The 26,903-nt window shown below is 36.9% G+C and overlaps 1 protein-coding gene across 4 annotated transcripts in view; it reads right to left on the reverse strand.

Annotated features, from left to right (window-relative positions):
- The window catches only part of bsna (bassoon presynaptic cytomatrix protein a), a 110,180-nt gene extending 89,025 nt beyond the window's left edge, over positions 1–21,155 (reverse strand). For all 4 annotated transcript variants that reach the window (XM_086159951.1, XM_086159953.1, XM_086159952.1 and 1 more), the window contains exon 1: positions 20,544–21,155. In XM_086159951.1, coding sequence (XP_086016077.1) covers positions 20,544–21,143 — 600 coding nt within the window. In that variant the 5' untranslated portion in view covers positions 21,144–21,155. The remainder of the gene's footprint in view (positions 1–20,543) is intronic.
- Positions 21,156–26,903: the final 5,748 nt, after the last annotated feature.

Below are 26,903 nucleotides of genomic sequence, written 5' to 3' on the forward strand. Positions count from 1 at the left end.
GGGGAAAATTGTTGAAACACACAGATTCTAATCAAATAGTTAGAACTGTAGGAAGGTCTAAATATAATATAATACTAACTTAATTGCTGAAGCTATTAGTTTATTTTCTGCCCTGTGCTTATCAATAAGGCAATAAATATATAGTATCATAACTGGTCACTTCACTGGGTCTTAATGAACATGTTGATGCATCACATTTTAAAAGAATGTTACCATTTTCATTATCAATCAATGTGTTGATCATTGACCTCATTCAATAAGTTGATTTGTCCAAAGATGTCAGACAATAGTTAGATATTGAAGAGTGTTTTCTAAAGGTAAAGATAATATCTTTGAATATCCAGAACCTCAAGATCAAAATACAAGCCATAGGAAAATACACAAAAGAGAAAAGATTCACTTATCATGCCCTGGGACACGACAATCATGATATGTGTTGCTAAACACATGAACATAATTGGTCAATCTTCCATCAAAATAACTTACAGGCTCCAATTTCTTGTTGCAGCTTAACTATATTTATTTTTATTATCAATAGGGTAAAGTTGTTTATTGCATGCAGAAGAAAAGGGTAAAATTACAGAAGATTACTCTTTTGCCATGATTGAAAAATGCATATATGACCTCTATAACCGGATATCGCATAAATGATATTGAAATGTATTCTCCAACAAAAGCTAGAGTGCTTTTGTATGGTTCCAAAAAACTGAACTGCAAAGAATTTGTGAATTTCCTATTCAATGACACAGGTGTGTATTTAATGGGAGTTTGAACTGTCACCAAACCTAGAAGCTTTGTACGACAAACGGCGAAAACCCTTGTTCAGAAACCAATTTAATTCTAGCACTGACTGACAAGTTACGGAACATAAATAAAAGAGCCAGTGTGATGGCTTCACTTCGGATCATACCCCAACACAAGATGATGCTACAAAACCTCACACAGTAAATATACGCTACTGTGAAAGTGCTAAACTGGTAGCAACCCAGAGCTGGCTGCAAACATTCATATAATCTACTCTTCCATGAATAATGAAAAAAGAGGAACAGTCCAGTTTCTTGCCCCGTCTAACAGAGGTGAACGGACACTTGATCTCTTTTTCTACACAGCCCTTAATCGACAAACACCAAAACACATGCACACGAACCTTTCAAAGTGAGCCACAGTTCTTTGACTGAGAAAAAGAAAATAGAAAACAAAAACCTGCTCCTTAAGGCTTTAACAACAGGATGTGTTATTTCCTTTGGCTGTTGCACATAAAATGTAGCACAGATACAAACCCAGACACGCACACACACACACACACTAACACACTCACTCACACACACATACTCACACGACAACCACATGTCAACATAAAATATTCACTCCGGAGCGCCCATGCCCCTACAAGTGAGAGGGACCCGTCACTGGATTCATTGTGAAAACGGGGTTGATCAGCCACATCTTTGCATTACAAAAAACACTAACTATTGACAAAAGGCACAGCAATTCTCAGTTATATTAGTTTTTTTTTATCAAAGCCTGTATTTACCTGTAGTTGCTGTAATGAAAATGGAGGTTGTTTCTCTTCTCCAGCCTGCTGCACATATAAATGTAAGCTAGAAAGAGACCAGTACAACCAGCTGATGCCCGGCTGTTGGCAAAAGCAATGATGATAAATGCTTCTTTTTGTGGTAGCTAAACAGATTTAACAGACCTTCGAACATCCACAAATAGTTCTCTCTTTGATTTGATCTGATTGGAGTCTGGGAGCAGAATCAAAACCATCTGTTTTTCTGTTTAGTTCCAAAGTTTGGTGATTTTTTTTCAACGCAGTCTCTGCAAAGGTTTTTACACTTATGACTGTCTTGAATGCAAGTCTGTTATTAAACGTTTACATGAGAAAATAGCCTACTGTCCCCCTGCTCTAATATCAATGTGGAAGAGGGAAACATACAAGTTGTTTTTTGGGCTGTTTCTTTTGATTGTGCCTTTTGTCAAGTCAGAAAGAAACATGCTGGGATTGTCTAAACTTTCTTATAGCCTTTCACGTGCCTTTTCACCTTTACCACATTTAAAATCCACTGTTGCAGACAGGACGTTTCCTTTTATGCTCTTTAGAAAGGGATTTCACCAATTGTCATTATGAATCACAATAAAGAAAATCAGATGTTTTTTTAACCATTCAGTTTTTCTTAACTGTATGCTTGGGTAAATCCCTGTTTTTAAAGTCCAATTTTTTCACAAACTGGGGCAAGGAGAGAGAGAGTCTAAGGCAAAAAATCCTAAATCTCTGAACTCAACCATGTGAATATATTAGCACTAATGAATCCATCTCCTGTGGGTTTATTGAGGTGTGTAGCAGCATAGCAAGAGTACTGAGCCTACATTTAAGATTCAAGATTCAAGATTCAAAGCATTTATTGTCACATGTATAGTATAGAAATGTGCTTCCTTGTACAGTGAAATCCCTACTTTGCTATCCGCAGGGATATGCACTTTTGAGGTTCTGGTGGCAAAATTTCAGTGTTCTTCTCACGGGAAATAGAGCAGTAGATGAACAGTAGATGAACTTGTCATGAGCTTTAACTGTTTCAAATCGGCTGAAGGTTACAAGAAATATATAGTGGATGATCACACCAGGAACCAGTTTGAGATGATGTGGTTTAGTCCAAGACACTCACTTTCCCTGTCATGGCAACATGCTACATGTATATCGATGCATGAACTACACACTCACACACCCACACACCCACACACCCACACACCCACACACCCACACACCCACACACCCACACACCCACACACAAACGAATATATGTACTTGGAGAGAGCAGATATACAAATAGATGTATAGACAGACAGATGAATCAGTATAGATGATTTCTTGTCTTTTGACTGACAAGAACTGACTGGGCATGACATTTAAGTCACTCTGTAAGCATTTCCATATGGAATTAAAGCTAAACAGCCAGGAGTAAAGTCGAGGTTGGACTCTGTGTACCATCTACACTATCCAGGCAAATAAATAGATCTCACGCGAGCAGAAACATGAATATCAGTATTCAGTGTGTCAGAATCCCAAAAAACAGACAAAATAAATTACAGTAAGGATGGTGGAAATAATGTTTTTTTTTGTCTTAACAAAAACATCAGGGAGTTTGAGGTTGACTGGGTTATGGGATGAAAAAAAGGTAAAGAGAATGAGATGAAGATGGGTTACAGAGGTAGCTCGTTATAATCAGTAAATGTTTGTTGAAAAATCTATGCAGTTTCCTAATGCATTCAAGGAAGCTACCCTTGTGTTGAGCTGTTTTATCCTAATGGTACAAAGAAATACATCGTATACGTTATTAGACAATATGACTGAGGACAATATCACAAATAAAGCTAATTTAAGTCACTCAATTCATGCCCAGAATGTGTATCACGCTGATTAGGGGTGATAGTCATGTGAAGGAATCTACAAAAAATACAAGACTAAGAGAGTGGCACATGCAAACAAGATGAGGCAGACAGAGGGAGAACTTTCATATACATTTTGTTGGACTCACAAGGTTGAGGATTAACAGGAAATGGGGAAATGTTTGAAATGTAACACTTGTAGATCTGCAGGGCACACAAAAAGAGTTCAGAGCACGTTTCCTGTTCATCCTGACTTTGAGTCACTGAGTGGAGGCTCTTACGCAGATTGACTTCAGTAAGAGGACAGTTTGTCTTGATGCTTACAGACATGGCAGGCGACTAATGTACTGATCAATATTCCACACAGCGAGGATATTCCCGGAAGTTTTCCCATGTGAAGAAACACCAGTGTTTCTACAAATTACGGAAACATGCACACATTTGTACTCTCTACATATTTGTAGGGAAACTCACTGACCAATCCAAAGTGCCACAGCACATATACTGTGCTTTACGGAACACAATGATCTCCCCAAAGGATGTAATGCTATATTTTAACACAGGTCTGTCTTGAGTTTAACGATATTAAAAAAAAATGTAAAGAAACAAAACAAAACAGCTATTTAAATAACTTAGTGTCAGACAATTACAATGACAACATTTTGTTTTTTTGTCTGAGGAACATAGAGGGTCAATTATCATATGTAATGATTACATTACATTACATTACACATAGTTTTAAAATTACTTCACTTTATGGAAAAGGTGGAGGTTGAATATTTGCAGCAACAGGTAATATACTGTCCTTGATGTCTTTGGAAAAAATATATATTAATATATGATGCAGGCTGGTGAGTAGTGGTGGAAGAAGATGCAGTATCTATAATGAGACAATACAATAACACACATCAATGACAATGACAATGACAATTGTAAATGATCCAGGCACTTGATTAACAGGGTTTATCATCTGGTATTCTCAGGATTATTTGTATATTGAATTTGTACTGATTTCTTTACATCAGATATGGCAGATATCACAAGTTGTCAACCATACTGTAAAAGGGTGTAATGAGCCCTGCATACAAAACAGGAATGGATGCTTTTGAAATGTTAAAAACTTTGATAAGAGGCATAAACATGTACTACATGTACAATTTGCTTCTTTATTTTCCAGAAAACCCGTGATAAGCCTGGAAAAGGAAGACTGGAACAATGAAATTACTTCATAATTCATAAAAAAGGGACATGTTGAGAAATAGACACGACACCTCTGTTCAGCTCGTAACAGAACTGTAGTTGAAAGTTAATTATCTGGCTTATCCTGATGATGGACCACACACCCACCCACCCACACACACACACACACACACTCACACACACATACACACGTCTATGTCATTGGGATTACCATCAGCAAGCTGCTCCCTGAGAGGCAGTCATAAAATATACTTACCGTTCACTTATTACGCTTAGTGCTAGCACACACACACACACACACACACACACACACACAGCAATTTCATAAATCTTGTTCTCATCATGTTATCTGAGTCCACATACACACTACCTTCTCACAGATCCAACCAGTTGATAGTTTTGGTTACTATTACACTATAACACATGTTTACTAATTAAAATCTGCCTCAGCACTCTGCACTCTGAGCTGATACCAATATGATCTGTGTTTGGAAGCCTGTGCGAGAAAATCGACAGACTCAAAGATAGATAGCTTGATGGAGCGGGGATGGGGGTTTTGAATTCATGTTACTTGTGATTAAAAGCCTACGACCTTATAAGCCAGTAACTGGATCGATAGTTGTTACAGACAGGCTTAAAGGCAAAACCACTGTAGTGTAATGGATAGATGGAGAGATGGACATTGGAAAGGAAGAATATATGCATGGAAGAGAAAGAGAGTGGGACTGCAAGATATCTGGAACAATGAATGGGTTAATGAATGGAAGGTTTGCGAGGGGAATGGATGACTAGATTGCAAAGTCATAATGTCTTTTGATGGATTTGAGAGGTAGATTAACTTCAATTGATCAAATATGATTTGCTGAATTAAGGGAGGCAAGCATTAAACAAGCATATTGTTTTTACTTTGTTTTTACAATCCAAATTACATGATCTGAGGTATTTCAGGTTAAAAAGAAAATATAAAATATAACTTAAGTAACTTCTTAGTTAAAGAGTTTTCAAAAAAAATAAAGTAAATAATTAGTAAAAATGTGTGGTACATTTTCAAGGTAATTTTTGATTGTGACCTTAAATATGTTTCTCGCCAACCCTGTCATGTGAGTCATGTGACAGCCTGACTGGTCCTGAGCCAGACTTTGAACAACCGCAAGAATCAAACCTGATGTTTAACAGTGTCTGCTGACTTGTACAAAAAAAGGTAGATAAGATATTTGGACCTGTGTGCCAAGGTTTTAGAGCGTAAACAAGTCATAACCCCTCTATCACAGCCTTATCACTCAGGACAGTGACTAAATGGTCTTTGACAAACCTGCAGCCAGTCATTCCCTCCCCATCAACCACTATTCATGTGTTCCTGTAGTTTAATCTTATACTAATTCCTTCATTGCACATGTGCTATGAATTAGCATCACTAGATGATTATCGTATTTCTGGGTGGGCATTTCATTCTTAGTGAAAAGCCAAAGAAAAACTGAAACCAGCAGAGAAGAGAACACCTGATCTTTATACCTGTTTTATACCTGTTTTTATACCTGTCTAATATATTGTTATGGACTTGTTCACACATATAAATATTTCTGTTCAGATCAATACAGTGAAATATGTGATGTATTAAAATTGATCATAAAATTGCTCTCTTTATAACTTTTTAACTTATATTTAATCTTCTTTATTTCTTTTCCTCTCAGTTTAGCTGATGCCTATCTCTCTAGTTGTCAGTATCTGTGCCGGAAAAAGATATGAAAGCTTTGACTTAACTGAACATGAAGTCCAAATCTTGAATTCCTTCTATTTGCAACTAAGCTCATTCTGTTCATGTGTGTTTGGGAATATGAGGGAAGATGTTTATTTCTCGTAGCGCAGATATGTGAGTGTGTGGTTTTTGAAATGAATATGTGTGTTTGTAGGTGGGTTCTCCTTCACTGGGATTTCTCTCTCGGGGCTGTTGAGGAGGAGACTCCCTGCTTCTTTGCTCTCATGGTTAATGCATGTGGAGAGAGAATCCAGAGCACCTCAGTTTCTCCCCTTCTTTTTTCCCCCATCCCGCCCGACTGTGCAAGAATAGCCCTGATCCTCATCATATATAAAGAAAGATAACTATTGCTCCCCATTTTGCTCTGCACTGCTCGGAGGATGGATTTGAAAACCAGAGAGGGAGAAAGAGGATGAGAGAGAAAGGGCAAAGAGATAAGCGGTAGAAAAGAAGAAGGAGTTAGTGAAAAGGAGACATGAAGGCATTTATTAAAAATAAAGGTGAGGAGGGGGAATAAAACAAGCTTCAACAAAGGGGACAAAGGAGTCCATCATTCATTCCTTTATCTCACTAGAACAGTGTATCCGATAATTTGGACAAATATTGAAATTATACTGATATCTTGATATGGTAAGTGGCAAAATGTACTATCCAAATGCATCATGCTTATCCTTACACTATCACAATACCTGTAAAGTGGTATGATGTACAAAATCAATCAAAACATGGAAGAAATATTAGATATACTGTAAAAGTCAATATTCCGATATGGTTGCCACAGAGACTTGAAACTTCTCATTATACTGCTCTCAAATAAAGCACCTGGATGCAGAGACAGCGGCAGCTTATGCGGTGGTAAAGGCCAAAACACTATCTCATGTTTCCTCCACAGACTAAAACATCATAAATGAAATGGGGATGGGGGAGCTTGAACAAATGTAACATTATAAAACAATAAAAAAAAAGCTCAGACCATACTGAAATGCTGTGCCACTTTCATAAAATTCATTAAAATGGTTGTTGAGTACAAGTGCTGGTATAGTTACAGAAGTGGAGCTACAAGTAAAAGCAAAATAACTACTGTACAAGTTCTATTTAATTAAAAAATGTAGATTTGTGAAATGAATCATTTTTTGAAGCAAATACTGTGCTTTCTAATGTGATGAAAATAGCAGCACCATACGTTTTCGCTGCTTAATTGCTATGTTTTGTAATACAACAGCCCTTTGTCTCAGACACAAGTTTAAACACAAACAACTTGGTTAGGTTTTTAGATACATTAACATCTCATAAAAAATATAGGTTCTTTCAGGGACTTTGCAGTTGTGGTTGTAATTGTAACCATAAAGTTGAAGGTTATGGACTTGGTACTTCAGAGTTAAAAAATAGAGGAAGCAAGTTCCTCATCCTCTTTTTTTCTGAGATATATGACCAGTTGCCAATAAGGAACTTAAAGTTAGTTGCCGACAATTAGGGTTTTATATAATTCATCTTTTTACACTGTATTTGTTCCTCCAGAGCCTCCCTCTTGCATGCAGATGAGAGTTTAATAAGTGCCAGGTTAGAGAGCCACGCTCATCGGGCTAAAGCCAGATACTTTAGGCAACCATCATTGTGATATATCTGTTGGGCTATATTTAGAGCTAATCCTGAACTCGCCTTATTGTGACACAAGTACAGACATCATTTCCCATAACCCATATTTACTTTCTAATAAGAGATGTATTCTGCTGGAACAAACAAGATGTTAGTAGACAGCGTGATATTTTCAGTATGGCATGTGTGTCTCTCAAGAGCCGAAAAGGCCTTTTCACAAAGGACATTATGTTTTCAACACATTTTCTCAAAAACTACATGCCGTGGTCCCTTAAGATACAAATGCAATTTGTTCCAGAAGTGGGTTCATATGTTCAATTGATTTAAAATAACAGAAAACAAATTAATTCATTCCACTACCCCTAAAACAAACTCCACAAAATAAGGATATTAATATAGATAAACCCTGAAAAAGAAGGTTGTTTATAATGTAAGGAACAACAAAAAAAAAAGTTATTGCAACTTATAGTATTGTAATACGCGTCAATTCAGAACATGCACTGGCGTCATGAAGTGTATTTGATTTGTGGGAGCTTGCATGTAATGCACAGATTTGAATTTTAATTTTCTCTCTCTTGTATTCATATCATGATTTTGTTTTTTGTATTTCAAGGAAAAAAATTCCTCAAATCATACTTCGTAGGTTGAAAAAAAAATGTATATAATGTGATTTGTATCTTAAGGGGCCACTGTTGTTCAAAACTCATGTGTAATTAATTTCATTCATAATAGTAGGGATATCAGCTCATCCTCTGAGATGACAAAATCTAAGGATGATGATCTGGCCATGGCTGCATTGGCTGGTTTAAACTGAGTAGACTTTTGCCTATTTTTCTTGGAATAGGTATCATCATCAGAATCAGAATCTCTTTATTGGCCAAATGTATGATATACACAGGAAGTTGACACAGTATGTCAGCGCCTTGTAGTAGGAAATTTAAGATGAGTTATAAGTTAAAGAAAAGAAAAGAAAAGAAAAGAAAGAAACATCAGAAGAAACATATAGATTAATATGAAAAAGGAAATGACATGCAGAAGCCGAAACAGAACTGCCAAAACTGCAGAACCAGAAACTTGCTGTCAATTTATGACAGCAGTGTATCAGGAAAAGAGACAGAGGCATCTAAATTATATCAGCTGAAGCCCAAGGCAATAGTTATTGTTAGCCAAAATAAAATAATGGTAAAGCAGAAACCACAGAGGAGGAAATTAAAAAGATTTATATAGATGGTATATTGATGTTTAAAAAATCTGACAAAATTTGATCTTTTCAATATCTTTATTAAAGAGGGCATAGAGCGCTGCCTTTAAATAAAAATCTATCCATCCATCGTCTGACGCTTATCCTGCACTCAGGGTCATGGGCGACGCTGGAGCCTCTCCCAGCTGTCATTGAGCGAGTGGCAGAGTACACACTGAACTGGTCGCCACTCAGAGGCCACATATACTGATGGACAACCATTCACTCACTCACCCATTCAGAGGAAGATTTGTTTCCTGAATTTTGCCAAACTAACCTCTTACCACAATATTGACTGAAGTTAGAGGTACTTATAAAATGCATTTTCTTGACATCATAGCATAAATGAAAAATGAAAACTCAAATGAAACATGTTGAATACAAATTACATTTAGATATTTAAATATATTTTTTGTATTTGCAAAATAGTGTAATGAACAGTTTAGATTTCTGAAATTTTCCAGTGTTTTACACAGTTCAGGGGTACACCAAAAAACTCTTCTTGGTTTAAGAAATCCAAGACGAGGTCCTCTTGTTGGAATTGAAGCAGGCTTCTTTGTGATGTGAGAGTAAAGCACTATCCACTTGCACCATGCCACCCCCTATTAAAGAGGTTTTTTTTTTTTTACTTTTCATTTCACCACAGATGTGGAAATATAAGCTCAAAATACCAGAGCGTGGTGGCTACCTGAATTGTACAATATGTAGCTACCTAATGTAATGCTTTTGTTTGTAGATTATACACCTGGGTAAGTGCCATATGAAATGGCATATTAGACATATGATACAAACATTAGCATAAAGATTATTTTCTCAATTTCAGTATATTCAGTAAAAAAAAATAAAATAAATAAAGATTACATTTACAACAGGAATTCCTCTCCATATTATGTGATAGCTATGTAGGTTTTTGGCATGCCTGATTTTTTGGAAACTACACATGCTGCATTTGTGTGTTCAGCATGTCCCCTTGTGGCCCTGATAATGCTGTTGCCATCGTAGTTGCTCCCGGCTGATTTCTCTGGCTAGATATCCCAACGTGTCCACAGAGATTTACAAATGCAAAGATAAAGCCTTACCCATATTCCAGGCACACTCACATAGTCACACTTAGAGATACAGTTGCCCAAATCATGAGTGACTCAGTTTCTGTGGCACAAGCACAGCGTACCTGTCAAGGAGTGAACACTATTTAAAATAAGGAGGGAATTAGAAAGAGAAATATAGGATACAAGTGGAACAAAAGGATGAAAAAAAAATGGTAAATGTGAAGGACAAAGGGATTTACAAGAATGACAAGGGGCTCTGTGACTTAAAAGGCGAAGGAAACATGTTTCTGTGAGTTTAATTGGTGCGAACAGGGCAGTAACATGGGAAGGGTTAAAAGTGTTATTCCCCAGGGCCACTCATAGTCAAAGAGAATGTAGTGAAGAATGTATCTCCTGAACTGGGCTTTCACTGTCAAAGCCTCTGTAGCACTGTGTTAAAAATAAAGAGGAATTTTATTTCAGAAGCTGGCATGAATTTGGATGAAAAGATATAAAGCCTTTTACACTAATTGTTTCATAAAATGAAATATGATGTGTCTCAGTACCTGATCAGTAAAAAAATTTGGGCAGACTTTGTGTGCAAATTTCTAATCAGCTTGGACATTTGGACAGATAAAATCAGCAGGGGGAGGAAGATTGTGTAATTAAATGTGAGAATCGTGGCTCAGCGGTGAGACCAGGCTGGTTGTTATTGAAAGATCATTGATGAATTGTGGGCTGGGCTGGAGTAGACAAACTTCTCTTCCTGACTCCCACACAATCACAACTCAGAATACCACAGGGTGGCAAAGCTATTGATCTTATACATTTCTTTCCATACAATCCAGCCACATCCATCCATTGTCTCACGCTTTTCTGGGATCCAGTCGCAGGGGCAACAGGCAAAGCAGCGTAGCCTAGACTTCCCTCTCCCTGGCCACTTGTTGCAGCTCTTCTGGGGGGATCCCGAGGCATTCCCATACCAGCCGAGAGACATATTCCCTCCAGGGTGTCCTGGATCTTCCCTGGGGTCTCGGCCCAGCTGAACATGCCAAGAACAGATGCCCAAGCCACCTCATATGACTCCTCTCCATGTGGAGGAGCAGAGATTCTACTCTGCTCTCCACTCTTTTGGTCACGAGCCACAGCTTGTTACCACAGGTGAGGGTAGGAAAGTAGACTGACCGGTAAATTGAGAGCTTCACCTTTTGGCTCAGCTCCCTCTTCACCAGGACAGACCAGTGCAGAGTCTGTATCACTGCTGACACTGCACCAATCTGCCAGTTGATTTCCTGTTCCATCCAAACCTCATTTGTGAAAAAGACCCTCAGACACCTGAACTTCTCTACTTGGGGCAGGACCTCCTCCCAAATCCATCTAACCATGCAGGCTACCTAACTGGCTGAGAACCATGGTCTTGGATTTGGAGGTGATGATCCTCATCCCAACCACTTCACATTTGGCTGTGATCCGCTCCAGGACTCTGCCAGGGGCAAGATGCTGGACCGAGGTTCAACAGCCTGTTGGGCCCTTCTCTCCCACACCCCTGAGTAGACTTTTCCAGGTAGGCTGAGGAGCGCTATTTAGCAGCGCCTCCAGGGACCCCAAAAAGGGTGGATAATGTGAACTGTTGTTGGGTGCATAGGCACACACAGCAGTCAAAGGCTGTCCCCCAACTCAAAGCCGGAAGGAAGCTACCTTCTCGTCTACTTGGTAGGTGTTGAGACGGGGGCAATCAATATCCCCCATAACTGCCTGGCGCCTCTCACCGGGGGCAACTCCAGACTGGAAAAGAGTCCAACCCCTCTCAAGAGGCTTAAAGCAATATATATATATATATATATATATATATTTATTTATTTGGCATGTTAAATATATATACATATATATATATACATTTGATAAGGGACATTAATACATAAATTCAGCTGGCCAAATTCTCCAGAAAATATAGGAAAATCATCAAACTACCACTCTGCATAGACCAGCTGAAGAGGAAAACACTGTACCTTTTGCTGTTGTCTATTCACCTTCGTGAATGCTGCATTCAAGCAGAAATGTCGCCCAGAAGAGGGAAAAATAAACAATTGCGGGCAAATAAAGCCTTGTCGATTTGATTTCGACATTCCATTCAACTCCTTTTTTTTCTTTTTCTAGTTCTGTTATCCAATCTCTCTAGTTGGACAGTTCAACAGAAAGACCAATTATGTTACATGTACAGTTGAAGTTTTGAAAATAATGATAAACTTATTGCTGTTTTGCATCTGAAAGCACTAGCATTAAGCAAAAGAAAAGAAAATCAGTGTTCACAGCAGTCAAGCTTTTTTATGGCCCTGCACTTTACATATCCGCAAAGTAGTGCTCAAAATAACATTGCTCCATCACCTGCTAACACACCATTAGGTATGACACAACAGAGGCGAATGGAATAAGTAAAAATATTTCTGTGGACAGGTTTACATTGACAAAACAATTATATGAGTCAAAGAATGATTGCTTTAAGTGATCCTGGGTATGTCTGATGAATGGTTTTTTTTTGTTTGTTATTTTGGTTGTTTGTTCCTTTTTTGGCTGGACTGAATGGAACTCCCAAGGAAAATACACTCTGTTAGTGCTAATACCATATGCAAAGGAAACATACACATGATGATTTATACACAAGAAACACACAAGTTTTCATAAAATTTGTTCTGGAACATATTGTCCATGTGTCCACATATATGTAACTGTGAGTCGTAGATGGCATGTGTGTTTTCACTGTGCTGTCAGCAGCACTGGAGAATTTAGAATAAGATTTTTGCTGTTTGGCGGAGGTTTGTACCTCTGCTGGGACTTCTGATTCCTCACTCACTCATGGACAGCCATGCATGACAGAATGCTTCCTTACCACAAAGAGGAAGGGGAAAAAAGAGAGATACAGTGAGACTGAGAGGCAGACAGCAATGGTAGTTGTGTCTAAAATATGAGAATAAAAAAAGGGAAAGTAAACAGTTATGTGAACACCAAGGAATGAGACAGACAGATGATGCGTAGACTGAACAAAAGATGAGAAGTCTCAAACGTATTCTCTTTTTCTAGAATTATTAATTTTTAGCTCTGCTGTTAAAATAGAAGTTTTTTCCAAATTCCATTGCATCTGATATGATTTTATTTTTATCTTTCACATGGATTGTCTCAGGGTCTAAGATTTTTTGATTGAAATACTCACAGGAAGTAATGACCAAATAAGTGATCCATCGATTATTGATATATTCCATGAATTTTTTCAACAGTTTTTTGGTTTACCTTATGATTAGTGACAGGTACCTGACACAGAGAAAAAAGAAGAAATAACTGTGCTGAGGATCTGGACAGCTTCAGTTCATCAGGCTTGGTTTCGACAGGAGAGGTTATTCTGGGGATATCGTGTCCTGTAGCTCAAATGAGTAATCTAGGTTCTAACTTATTCTATAAAAAGCAAATCTTTGCAAAACAAACAACAACATAGAAATACAAGAAAGTGATGGTAAATGAAGGACTGAATAAAGTTTAAAAAAGACACATCAAATGATAAATAAATAGACTGTGTAAGCAAGTGTTTATCATTTGCATATAGACATAAAACTCAACCAATAGATGAAAAGTAGAAGTGGGGTTGGACTGACACCTACCACCTGTCCTTTTTTTGATCATTTGAATTATAATCATTATTCTCTCTTTACAGGGATGAAAATATATCCTCTTATTAGAGTCAGTACAGCCATGTCTGTCATGATGGAGAAATTGTTGCTCTGACTCATATTTTATGGGCACCTGGTTTCCATCCTTTCATCAGAGTACATATATCACCAGTAAAAAAATATAAGTGGTCATTACTCAAAAGCAATATCTTCCACCTGTCGCATTACTATGATTATGATAATTATTATCATTATTATTATCATCAACTTGGTTCCTATCAGAAATAGAGGTGTAAGGTAATTGCATGAATATTAGGTTACAGGGAGGTAGTTGCATTGGTTCAACACCATGACTTGAGTGTGTCCAATGGCTGGCTTCAAGCTTTATTAACAATGTATATATTGATTATCCATAGTTATTAAACTATCAATATAAATATCAATTCAGAAAAAAAAGGGTTTAGGGATTCTCTTGTATTCTTGTGGTTATTTCTATATACTTTTTTATCAGTATGTATAAGATCTATCAAGGTTGCAGTTAATACAGACGACTCATCATTTTAGGTTATTTGATTGGCAATTAGAGTATCAAAAAATGTCCGATGTATGAAAGGCTTAACGTATAGTCATGCAAGTAAAGTGAAAAAAACTAAATTAAATCAAAAAGAACACCTTGTACGGAACAATAAGATTTATGTATAGTACAAACAGATAAACAAATAAAACATAATGGGAAACAAAATAGATTGACATCATAGGTATCAACATATAGGTCTATATCCTAGTCTCCTATTTCTGTTTTTTCCTTACCATGTCACTTAATTTCTACAATCCCTGTCTGCCTTCCTGCCTTTTCCCCCAGACTATGCCATCTTTAATATAATTTCTCATTTCTCACTTTGTTGACAGGGCGTCAAGACAAATTATTCCCTTTTACTGACATACTTAAATGATTAACTATCATAGCACTATACTGCATATACTTTGATGTAAAATAAACATTTTCTTTATTCAGCTGCCTCATTATTATCTTGTGCTCCATACCCCTACTTCCCATTTTGTAGATTTCCTTTGTAAAACACTTCAAGACAAAATGTCTGTATGTTAGTAATAATAATCAAATGTGAGACAAAAACAACATACTTTTACTGCCACTACTGATGGATGCCCCAACACTAAAAAAAAAATCAATAGTTATAGGCTCAAAGGAAATGCTTTAATGTCCCAAAATGAACAGTGACACATAAGGTGCTGTTATTTCTACCATCGAGGGAAAACTTAACACACAAATCAAGTTGTCTGCATGTTAGTCTTTGAATGTTATTAAATCAGACATAAAAAGTGTATGAAAGACATTTGCTGAGAATGGAGGAGAGAACAGAAAAGCACACTCTGCAAGTTCCTCCAGAAAGTAATTAAAGCGACTCACACACACACACACACACACACACACACATACATACATATTTTTCTATTAGCAACCCTACATTCACACTGTCTAAAATTAGTACGGAGTCTGTTTAACAACAACAAAACTGCAGGAAGGAAAGTATGCTGCCAAAAGGCTTAGATGACAAATGGTGGGTAGACATCAACAGGCCAGGTGGAGGTATCAAAGACAATGTCTGAAATAGCAGCAATCAATAGGGGAAAATTTTTCTGTGATACTCAGCATTTACATTGATATACATATGCATTTGCTCTCATTGCAACTGGACTATCTGCCAGCACAACAATGGGATGCTCAAACATTTACTGCAGAGTAATCTAATTGACATAAATGATATGATATGATATGATATGATATGATATGATATGATATGATATGATATATGATTCTCAAGATTATGTAAAATGACAGGACGGAGAGCAGGAGAACTTCAGTTTCATCGGAAGAAAAAATTATATATTCATATATGTATAAATATTAATATATACTCTATGACATAGAGAATCTGTTAACAGTCTCATCTCTGTCGCTATCTCTCTGTTGGTCTTCCTGTCTCTAAGTCTCTCTCTCTGTCTCTTTCATTGTCTATCTCTCTCTGACATGACACAAAAACATAGGCAGTACAAGTGAAATTACCATACTTATTTCTAAACTCAAATGAAATAACAATATCAGTTACATAATGCAAACTTTCATATGAATGAGTAGACAATGAAAAAGGTTTTGTTTTTTCTTCACTTTAGCTGCATAATACTGTTAGATTACTGTATCTATTGGATTTCTTTGGGATTTTATTTATCTGGCAGCTCAAATTAATGAGAATTCCATCTTTTGTAGGGAATATATCTATAATTGCAATGTCATTGACTAGGAGTCAATTATTTTCGATGTTTTCTCTCTTTTCTTCCTGCAAGCAACTGCAGTATTGGGTGAGCCCAGTTGGTGTGAATCCATTCAATTAGAGTTTCTTTACTCTTCTTTACTTGTCACTCTGAAGAGAACTGGGCAACAAGAGCTTTTCAGTTCTTGAGCTTATAATGTCTTCTGTATGAGAAATAAAATATTTTTGTCGGGTGACTGCTGTGCAGATGGATTTGTGCAATCCACAAATCCATTAAGCAAATACTAAATATCTTTCCAATTAGGGTTTCTAAAAGGAAATTCCTCTACATTCCACTACATCTAAAATAAAAATGTTGCAGTTCAGTGTTTTGTGAGAAAGTGTCTGGAGAATTATTATAATTTATGCATAATTTTATTTTCATTGTTTCAATCAGTAAGGGAATGGTCAGAAAAGTGTTTATTTTTGATGATTTGAGTTTCTATGTCCAAAATTTGTTCCTAGCTTGTTCTATTAGCAGAGTGAAAAATAATAATTCACACTGACACCAACTATAATAGCTTAGTTTGAGGTAAGACTGTCCACAGCATAGGTTTGCAACATCTTTGATAGGCATATGTTTAACAAATATTAGTATTTCTGAGCTGTCAATACATAGAAAATTCAGTGCTTTGAAATCCATCAGCTATATTCATAGGTGGATCAAACCTATTAATAACCATGACTAACAAAGCAGAATATACCATAATTGGAAGATGATTCCTCTATTTTTAGAGAAAAAAAATGCTTCCTTTACTTTTGCCATTTTGACCTTAAAAATAGCAATTACTGTCCAAGTAAGTAACATCTCATTTCACTAACTTAATAAGTTTCAGGGCAAGTCACTCAACATGGATCAAGAAGGACAAATAGTATAAAACCCTTTCTTCTTATGTCATCCCCCTTGATTACAAATAATATCTCCCCGATCCTAAATTGGGCCACTCTCCGGATGTAGAGGGCAAAACAGAAGGCAATGCAAGTGTCCCCTAAATGCAACATGATATGGATGCTGGCAGAGCTTATTATATTACCTGGGCAGAGGGTACATTGATTTAGCACTAATGGCAGTCAAAGTATTAATCCATGTTACTGGTCATAGCAAGCTGCTCACCACTCAATACACAGCTTTAAGCAACCTGGATAAAAAATGGGTTTCACAGCATTCTTGTATTTGTTTTTCTAATAAAAAAAAACACCCATTCATTACAATCAAAAAAATCATTTGCAGCTTGAAATTCTGTGTAGATTGTTTAACAGATATAAAAGAACATCCCCTGAATCTGATCAAATAATCTGTTTGGTTGGCCTTGCTAAGGCTGCTAAATATCATTTGATGCAAATGAAATTACCGCACAACATGACAGATATGCAGAGGCCCCGCTTATTAGATTACCGAGACACCAATCACACCACCACTAATCAATGTAGATTAGTGCTGATATTAACAGATAATGCTCAATTTAAGTATTAATTCACAGCTACAGACTTAACAAGGCTGAAGATTCACAAAGACCTGGAAGACTGTCGTGTTACTTATGTAACTCTGTTAATCAAATAGGAAACAAAACATAAGAGATAACATTTTGATTTCTATGAATGGAAATCCATAGCACTAGTTCTCTCTAATCCTCATACACAAAATGGATGTTATTTTTAATTAAAATATTTGTATATTTAAGAAATGCATTCTAAATATTGATCATTCCTAATTATTAATATTCAAGTGAAATATCATCATTTATTGTACTTGTTGAAATAATTACACTATTAAACCACAAGTTCAACAAAATAAGAAAACTATATAATTGAATGAATAAGGAGAATGTATGATTTATAATGAGTTACTAACTAGCCTTTTAAATTTTCATTCTCAATGTATTACTTATATGTGATTAACAATATTTTTCAAAAGCAAATCCTCACAATAAGTTTAAGTGTATTTACAAATTACAATACATTTCTAAAAATAGGTAACAAAGGAATGGGAATATTGTATAAATGCTACTGCTATCCCCATGATTGAAGTTATAGATAATCCCTTTATTTTGCAAATGTTGATCACAATGAATCTATTTTATATTTATAAAACAATTAAGGTAAGCTAACTGATATCCATGACTGCAGTACAGTCACTGCTACATGCTTACCATACAATAAGCATCTATTTATGAGGACACTTGAAGAGTGTTCATGATTAATCAGTGAGAAAGTACAATAAAGGGTACTGAGATTAGATATGCTGTGTATACCTCTTTTTTACATGGGCTGTATTTTCAGGGGGATGCAACTTGCTTTTGTCACATTAACAACATTTCGATTGTTTGTTTCTCTGAAGGCATCCACTTCTGATCCATCAAGAAACATTTAACCACCCCCCTGGCCCCTTCATCCTTTTTAAAAATATACTGACAATTTTGGTATATTATTATGATATTATATCCTCCTTCACCTTTTCACCCCCTTTGATCAAATTTGTGCCAAATTTAACATTCGAAGTGGCATAGATTTCTTCTTTTCCATCCATCCAAACCCCCAATGGGGTATTAACAGCATCTGCTGCCTACATCTCGAGGCTCAGTTAATCACAAATGACCAAAAATGAATTGCAAAATACTTTCTGTGTAGGAAAGTCGGGGAAGTTTTTGTGTGTGATAAACAAATTTTTTTTTTCATTAGGGAAAAATCAGGATCTACCTGCTGAATGTGTACTGATTAGTAATCAGGGATACTGGTGTTGAGAACTTCCAAGTATCAAAAAAATATTGGATTAAACCACATGACCTTGATCCAGCCAATCAGCAGCAGGGAGTATTTATGTTTATTGTCTCTCCTAACTACCTGGCTTATGCTGTGTCTTCAGCAGATGCATTCCATAATAGGAACAGATTGCGCAAAAATTTCGGAAATAATACTTTACCCACCCAGCACTAAAACATTGTCCTTTGTCCTGCATAAAACTACCTTCTTTTCTATTTAAGGACATACTGACATGTATCTATTTCCTGAACAGTAAACATTCCTCTTAATGCTAGTCAACAGTGCTTTGATTCCATTCAATATCATTGTGAAGAATTGTTTTGCTCAGCTTCTAGAGCAGGAAGCTCTAAGATGAAATCAAAGTTGAAATATTTTGATGTCCACAAATGTGGAAATTTACTTTTGGCTATCAATGGTGGTAAAGAACACACAATAAAACTTGTGGTTTGTTTATGAGTTCTGCAGTAATAGCTGTGGGTCAAAGATTCTTTCTCAAATATCTGGCCATCCATTAGTTGAATTATAAAGAATCGAAAAGAAAACAACCCATCAGACAATCTATCAGTTTGTAATCAGCACCTGCAAAATGCTTGAGATGATATAAGACTTTGTGTGTGATTTGGCCAAATTTAAACCTTGCTAATCTTTTCAGATATATATCTATTGTCGATATAATATTTTCTAAGCAGGGCTGCAGCAAACATTGAAGTATGCAGCAGCGATTGCTGAATGACATTCGGTATAAATGCACACAATCCAAGGTCATTTTAACAAAAGCACTGAGTCGTCTTGATGGTGCTAATTGCAGATGATGAATCATTCTAACTTTAGGAATGTAGGTTAAGACCAAAGAACCTTTGGCCAAATATTTTTGTCTACTTTCAGGATAACAGGCTGACACCCACCAAAGTTGCCAGTCCAATTTGACATTTTTTATGACTATTCAGTTGTTTTGAATGGGTTATTGGAACACTACAGAGACTACCCCTACAGCACATTTAACAGCAACTAAAAAGACCTATGAGCTGTCTTCAGATAGGCAAAGGTACTGTTTGTACAAGAAGAAAAAGAAATCCCTGTATATGGCACATTGAATTGTCTACATAGCACAATGTCAGCTATATGTGGCCTCTGCATCAACCCATCATGGATGAACCATAAGCAGTGGGCAGCAATTGTGGGGAGCTGTAATGGATACAGTGCCTTGCACAATAATACCTTGACAGACAAAGAAGAATTAAACCAGGAACTTTCAGTTCCAAGATAAGAAATCACTCTTACCACCTAGGCCACGATGCCATGTCATTGTCACCATTCTGTTCCCATTTAGATTTGACTGGCACCCTTTATTAATTTAGCATTTTCCTGTCCTTTCTCCTTGGCCTGAATCATTCACAAATGCAACTTATCTATTCCCCAGTGGTAAATTACAATATAAAACCTAGTCTGTAAATCCAAATTAAAAATTTGTTCCACGTGTGTAGGCATTAAACTGCAACCATTTTGTTTAGCATATGTATTGTTACAGTCATACAATGGAAAATCCAAATCACAATGGGAAACAATCCAACTGTTCCAGAAACATACCTCAGTCAGGTGTGGGTTGGGGTTGAAGCCGCACTGGTTACAAACCGTTGCCTTACACTGGGTGCAGGTGTTGTAGTTGGGTACGGCCGGTGGGTTGGAGAGCTCTGTGGTGGTGCACACTGGACACAGTTTACTGCTTGGCATTGGTGCAATCTGTGGCACTGAATAAGGTGAGGTTGGTGTCATGCCACGGTCAGGAGACACTGAGGGAGAGCGCCCTGTCCTGGAACCGCCCGAACTGCTGAAGTCAACCTGGAGGTTTCGGCGGGAGGCATGCTGACCTGGGCTCTGTCCTCCATGGCCTCCCATGCTGGAACCAGCTGGCCCATGACCCATCCCATGTCCAGAACCCGAGCCTTGCCCTACACCTGGCCCTTGGGCAGACTGCATGTGTCGAGGGGAAGTAGGACTCTCATGAGTAGCAAGGCGATATGGCTCACCTGCTCTTGACCCAATACCTCCTCCAGAGCCCATGCCTGCTCCTCTTCCACCCACCATTCCCCCTCCCATACCTCCTATTCCTCCACCTCCTCCTCCTATTCCTCCTATCCCTCCAACTCCATGAACTCCTTGTTGCATGGCAGGCTTGGGGCTTCCCATCTGACTCACTGGACCCCTAAAAGATAACAGAAAAGAACCAAAGGAAAAACAGAGCTTTAGTTTATATTTGAATTGTAAGTACAGTCAAAGGTTTTTTTTTGCCTTCGTAAATTCACAGACTAGCCAAGAAAGATTATTCATACCTGCCTGCACTTGGCAATTCACTGTGTGGGACTATTTTTTTGTACCAATATTTGTAAAGACATCTCATTGCAATGATTGAAACATTTAACACTTTTTTGCTCACACATGATGTATAATGTTAGGAGACTCCTGTATAAATGTTGCCTTTGTGGTTTCAATATCTAATTTCACAGGGCCACTTATACTACATTGTATTTGTCAAAATAGCCCCTAAAATACATTCTGTTAAATACATATATCTACATCCTTTATCCTGCACTCAGGGTTGCGAATGAGCCTATCTCAGCTGTCTTTGGGTGAGAGTAGGGGACTGATTGAAAGACTGGGTGATCATAGGGACACATATAGAAGCATACTGTCATTTACTGATTAATTCACTAGTTTGGTCATTTAAGGATGTTCAATTAACCTCCTGCAATTATTTGGACTGTGGGTGAAAAACAGAGAACCCAAGGGAAACCCTGCATGCACAGGGGAAACATAGAGACTTCAAACAGAAAAAAAAAACTGTCAGAATTGAACCAGGCTTCTTGCTCTTGTGCAGAGGTGCAAACCACCACGCCACCCACTATTCTATTCTATTCTATTCTATTCTATTCTATTCTATTCTATTCTATTCTATTCTAATCTCGTTACTGTCATTGACTGAGTTCAAGCCAGACAAATATTATTTTGTTAGTGCACAAAGAAATTGGAGTTGTTGATTTAGTGATGCTGAGAGTCACAAAAAGGACAAAAAATGTTCTTGTCTGTTTACTCTTTAATGAAAGGTTGTCTTGCTGACAAAATGGTGTTGTTTTCATCTGACTTTTCTCCTTTTTCCTACTATCTTTTGTGCATACGCACATTAATGAAATAAAGGAAAAGAATGAGCCTTGGTCAATATATTTTTAAATACACAGCAGCCATTTTTTCACAGAGAAAGTTTTGATAATATGACAGTACCTTTCTACTTCAAAATAATTAAAATGCAGATCGAACAAATGCGGCAAACCCTTATTAGAGATTTCAGTTTACAAATTGTTTGGCATGTAAAGTAATGGAGACAGCAAAGTTATAAACATCTTAAATTCATTCAACTCCAATTTTTAATGTTACTAAACAGAGGAAAACAAATTTAAAATAAAAAAATGTATAAATGGCTCCAGTTTAAATGATGTTTCTACTGATCATCTTTTCTGCCACAACAACTAAGACCCTGCTGGGCTTCTCTTACCCTTGTCGTGCTTTAAATTGGAATCTTACTAAATTGGAATCAGTTGAGAGAAAAGCGATGGATGCAATTTGTGGAGGTTGAATCCAATGTAAAAAAAAAAAAAAAATACAGCACCGATAAACAAATAAAAACTTTAGGTGTTATCATTCAGTTTTGTTGAAAATGTCTGGTTTTGGCCCACTTTTTAGAAAGAGGGTTGTCAACCTGAAAGGAGAGCTGTAAAACAACAGCTTAGTGACTACCCAGTTTGTCTGCACTTGTACAGAACACACTGTCACAAAACTCTGCTGTGTCAAACAAAAAAGAAATACACACAACTATTACACACACACATACACAATACAGCAATGCAGATTTGCCATGTACTGTAAGAGTGTGTACAGTATGTATATGTATGAAGGGGTGACTCAACGAAAGCTGCATTGACTCACTGAGCCAAGACGTTGGAGAAGAAGGAATAAGAGGCTTAAAACTGTCAGAGAAACTGATGATGGGAGAAGAAGTACAAAGAGGAGAGGGGAGAGAGAACATGTGCTGCAGCATACTCCTGGAAAATATATCAGAAAGGCTTTCAACTGGTGTAGAAGGATCCAAAACGCAGAGACATTCAAAATCACCCAACAAAAGTCATCAAATACTCACTGATGTGTATCAGTTTTGGGTCTTAGATCATATCAAAATGCATAGGTGGCAGAGGATAGACAAATCACAATTAGAGGTTTTAGATTTTCAATTAAGCAGTTGCTGGTCCTTAGAAAATAAGATTGACATAGATGTCAAGAGAAATGATAGGTAAAGATTACACTTGGTCTCTTTATACATTTCACTCTTATATTGCACCAGGGACATTGACGTTTGCCAATGTTCAGTATTTAATGAAAAACACACTTGCATAGTCTAAATGATTTCAGCCACTCAACACACAATGTTGTTGCATGATTTTGAGAGATATAAAGCCTGACTGCTGATAATTTTTTGGAGACAAGAACACAGATGGGGAAGACTTTGGATATGAATGCCATATTGTCTTCCATGTAAACTATGTGACGTTAAACTTTCGCACTGTATAACTCAGAGATTTTAGTATGACATGTAGCATGAGGAATACTGCCAAGCTATAATTCATTCTAGTTTTTCCTCAAGCTGTGTCTAGTTTGCTCTAATAAAGGAAGATTACTTGTTATAAAAGCAATTAATTTCACTTTATTTTCATTAGTAGTTTTTTTTCCTCCTATTATTTTATAGCTTGTGTTTTGGAGTGAACAGGTCAGGTGATTAAAAGCATACAGTAAAGGAAGTACTTACTGTATAAAGTGTACATAATCATGCAAATTAAATGTCACCCACTCTTTTAAATGACATTGGTCCTGGAAGGTCAGTGGACATGCTCAGCAATGTTGTTTACAGTGACGCATGTGCGAGTCATATCTACAACTGACTCACTGACAGAGACAACAACACAAACAACATTAAGTCAGGACAATGTTGATAGATTAGGTAGGACATTTCACCAGTACTGAGGGTTTTTGTTGTTTTTTTGGAAGATGGTTTGTGAGTTTATCTTGTTTTGACCCTGCAGCCCTATTTAAATAAAATATTCTAGATAATAAATATTCCATTATTGTCTATGTGTGCTGATGTAAAACAATTTATTTTTCATATATTATAGATAGATGTATGAAACATGCAACAGTGAAGATAGTGGGGGGAGGAGGGACACATGCACGTACACTGCAGGACCACTTCAGTAACTGTATGACTTACTGTTGATTGTGTTTCTGAGTGTCATCAGATTAACTTGAACAATCTGAGGTTAAAATTGGATGTATGTCTGCTTATATCTGGTTTTGCAGCTCATATAAGATGTAGTCTAAGTATTGCACGACATGACAGCAAAGAAAGGGGAAGAGGATCCCACTTAAATGTCTAAAATATACCAAGCTGCGAGCATGTTCTTATCTCTATCTTTAGCTCTCCAAAAAGTACAAGTTCTTCATTGTTTTCTTCTTATGTGAGCTTTGCCTGATGTTGCAGCCATTATAAGTATGATAAGACAAGTAACTGTCTTCATAACAAAGGTGTGAAGCCATCTGATCATTTGTACACTACATTAAGTTACAACCCGCCCTGTTAACTGCTGTTACTATGGAGGCTCAGTCTACTGGGTACACTCCAAATGAAGTTACAGTCGGAGAGAAAATAAAAAGATACACTGGGATCAAGAACACCCATTTTGTTTTCTAAAATATAACACTTTTATGGTGTCTATCAGAATCAAGACCCTGGTTGCCTGGCACAATACAGGGTAAATTCATCTAAGCATGAACCAGAAGCAGAAAAGAGAAAAGAATATGCAGCCATGCCCACGCATATACTCTCACTCATGCCTGTCCCTGTTTTAAAGAGGAGTGGGTGGGCAGCTTTGCAGGCCATTTCCTTTTAGATGAAGCTATTGTAAGTACACTATGCCATGGGATTGTGAGGTTTCACTGCGCATAAAAAGAGGGATGAATATATTCAAAGGAGTATGATTTCTGTCATATTATTGATAACTTGAACTTTCACTGTAAATGTGCAATCTCATAGCTCACTTTATAGACATTTTTGATACATCAAATGCATTGTGTTGGCTTGTACCTAATTTTCAGTCTTCTAAAACAGTTTGTGTCATCTATCGACATATCAAATATGCATTACTGACAATTCTAATAGAGAGATAGTTTGAAAATATGCTGATATGGAAGCCAATAATAATAACTTTATTTAAAAGACTCCAAAGTAAGAATTGTGAATAATCCAATCAAGCTTTTGTTTTTTTTAGCATCAGGTTCTTCTGTGCTTTAGGGCAAAATATGAGCATAAAAAAATAACGAAACTCTACATTGTGTGTGTTTCTTTAGGTGCCTAATTGATTCTAGCCTAAAGCAAATGAAACTTTACACTTGTTATTTGTTACACCTCTTCTATGGTACAAAGGCATCATTATATGGAAAAAGAGATGAAGCAGACTACTGGATGAGTTATGTCATGATTTGCTTAGCTCAGAGCCAAATACTGATTGTTATCACATGTAATATTTACTGTTTTCCCCTTGTTGAGTTTTGCACATTAGTTTACTTTCAGGGGATAAAATGAATATCATGCCATTACTGACACATACTGTAGATCAGTGGTCCCCAAACCCCGGTCTGTGGCCCAGCACTGGTCCCGTGCATCAATTGTCACTAAGTCTGAACAGTCTTTATTTTGAAAAATCTTTTATTTGGAAAAATGACTGGATTCTCTCGGTTACATCTCGCTCACTTAAGTACTAAAAAATTGAAGCTTGCAAAATGAGTAATAAACAGACCTCTTTGGAAAGTTTCTTTTCAAAGGGGAAAAGGCCCCGTGAGGAGGCAGAAGAAGAGCCTACAACTTCTAAGAAAAAGAAAGCTTTTAACTGACAATACCAGGAGTACTACTTGAAATATGGATTTATCGCAACAGGTGATTCCCACAGACCAAGCACGCTCTGCATTATATCTGGCAACCAGCTTTCTGATGATGCAATGAAGCCTTCAATGTACTCATGTTATGTTGTTGGCACAATGTTACGAGGAAGCTGCTAATTTAGTTGCATACGAGTACACACTGGATTCACGTTTATTATTATATTCGCAGTATAAACAATCCAATCTCCATGTAGGTTTTGTGGGATATGTGTGTGTGTAAATGTCTTGTTTTGTGAGAAAAAAATGTGTGCATATTAATGGTAATTGTAACGATACACTTTTGTTCAGGGAAACATAAGGGCCCAAAATGCGGTCGTGATGACGTTCTGACAATGGCCACGTCTTTATTACTTTTGCCCAGGTGTCATTTATTACATTTAAGATTATGAGGTGTTATGAAAATAATTTGATTGTTGTAAAGATCATCAGAAGAGCTCACATAGCTATCATCAAACACCAAGAAGTATTTCAAATATGTCTGTTAGCTCTTTAAATCTGAGTTTTGCATTGATAATACACATAAGGGGTAAAACAAACAATATGTGAGATCAAATGCAGATGACTAATCAGCCAAAGTGGTTGTCGAGTGAATAGCAGTGAGTCAGCAAAAACAAAACAAAAAAGAAGCAAAGAATAGGGACCATAGACTGGGTATGTTGTCTATTAGGAGTGGCTTTTTGGAGGAGCCTTATTAGTGTGGCAAATAAAAATGTTTTTCATTCTTGTTGAATTCTTGTCAAAATCTTCTTGTCTTGTCTAGTTTCCGATTATAACTGCCAGGTTTTATATTTGGAAACTCCCCATAGGTCATTAGAACTGAAGAAGCCTATCGGAGAGGGGTAAAACGTCTTCAAGTGAAGAAATGCATGTCCAACTGCCAAGACAAGACAATTTTGACAAGCAATCTTA

This window comes from Fistularia commersonii, chromosome 14 (genome assembly GCF_037954325.1).
Source record: "Fistularia commersonii isolate RoL2024-O1a breed Wild chromosome 14, RoL_Fcom_v1.0, whole genome shotgun sequence".
NCBI classification, from domain to species: Eukaryota; Metazoa; Chordata; class Actinopteri; order Syngnathiformes; family Fistulariidae; genus Fistularia; species Fistularia commersonii.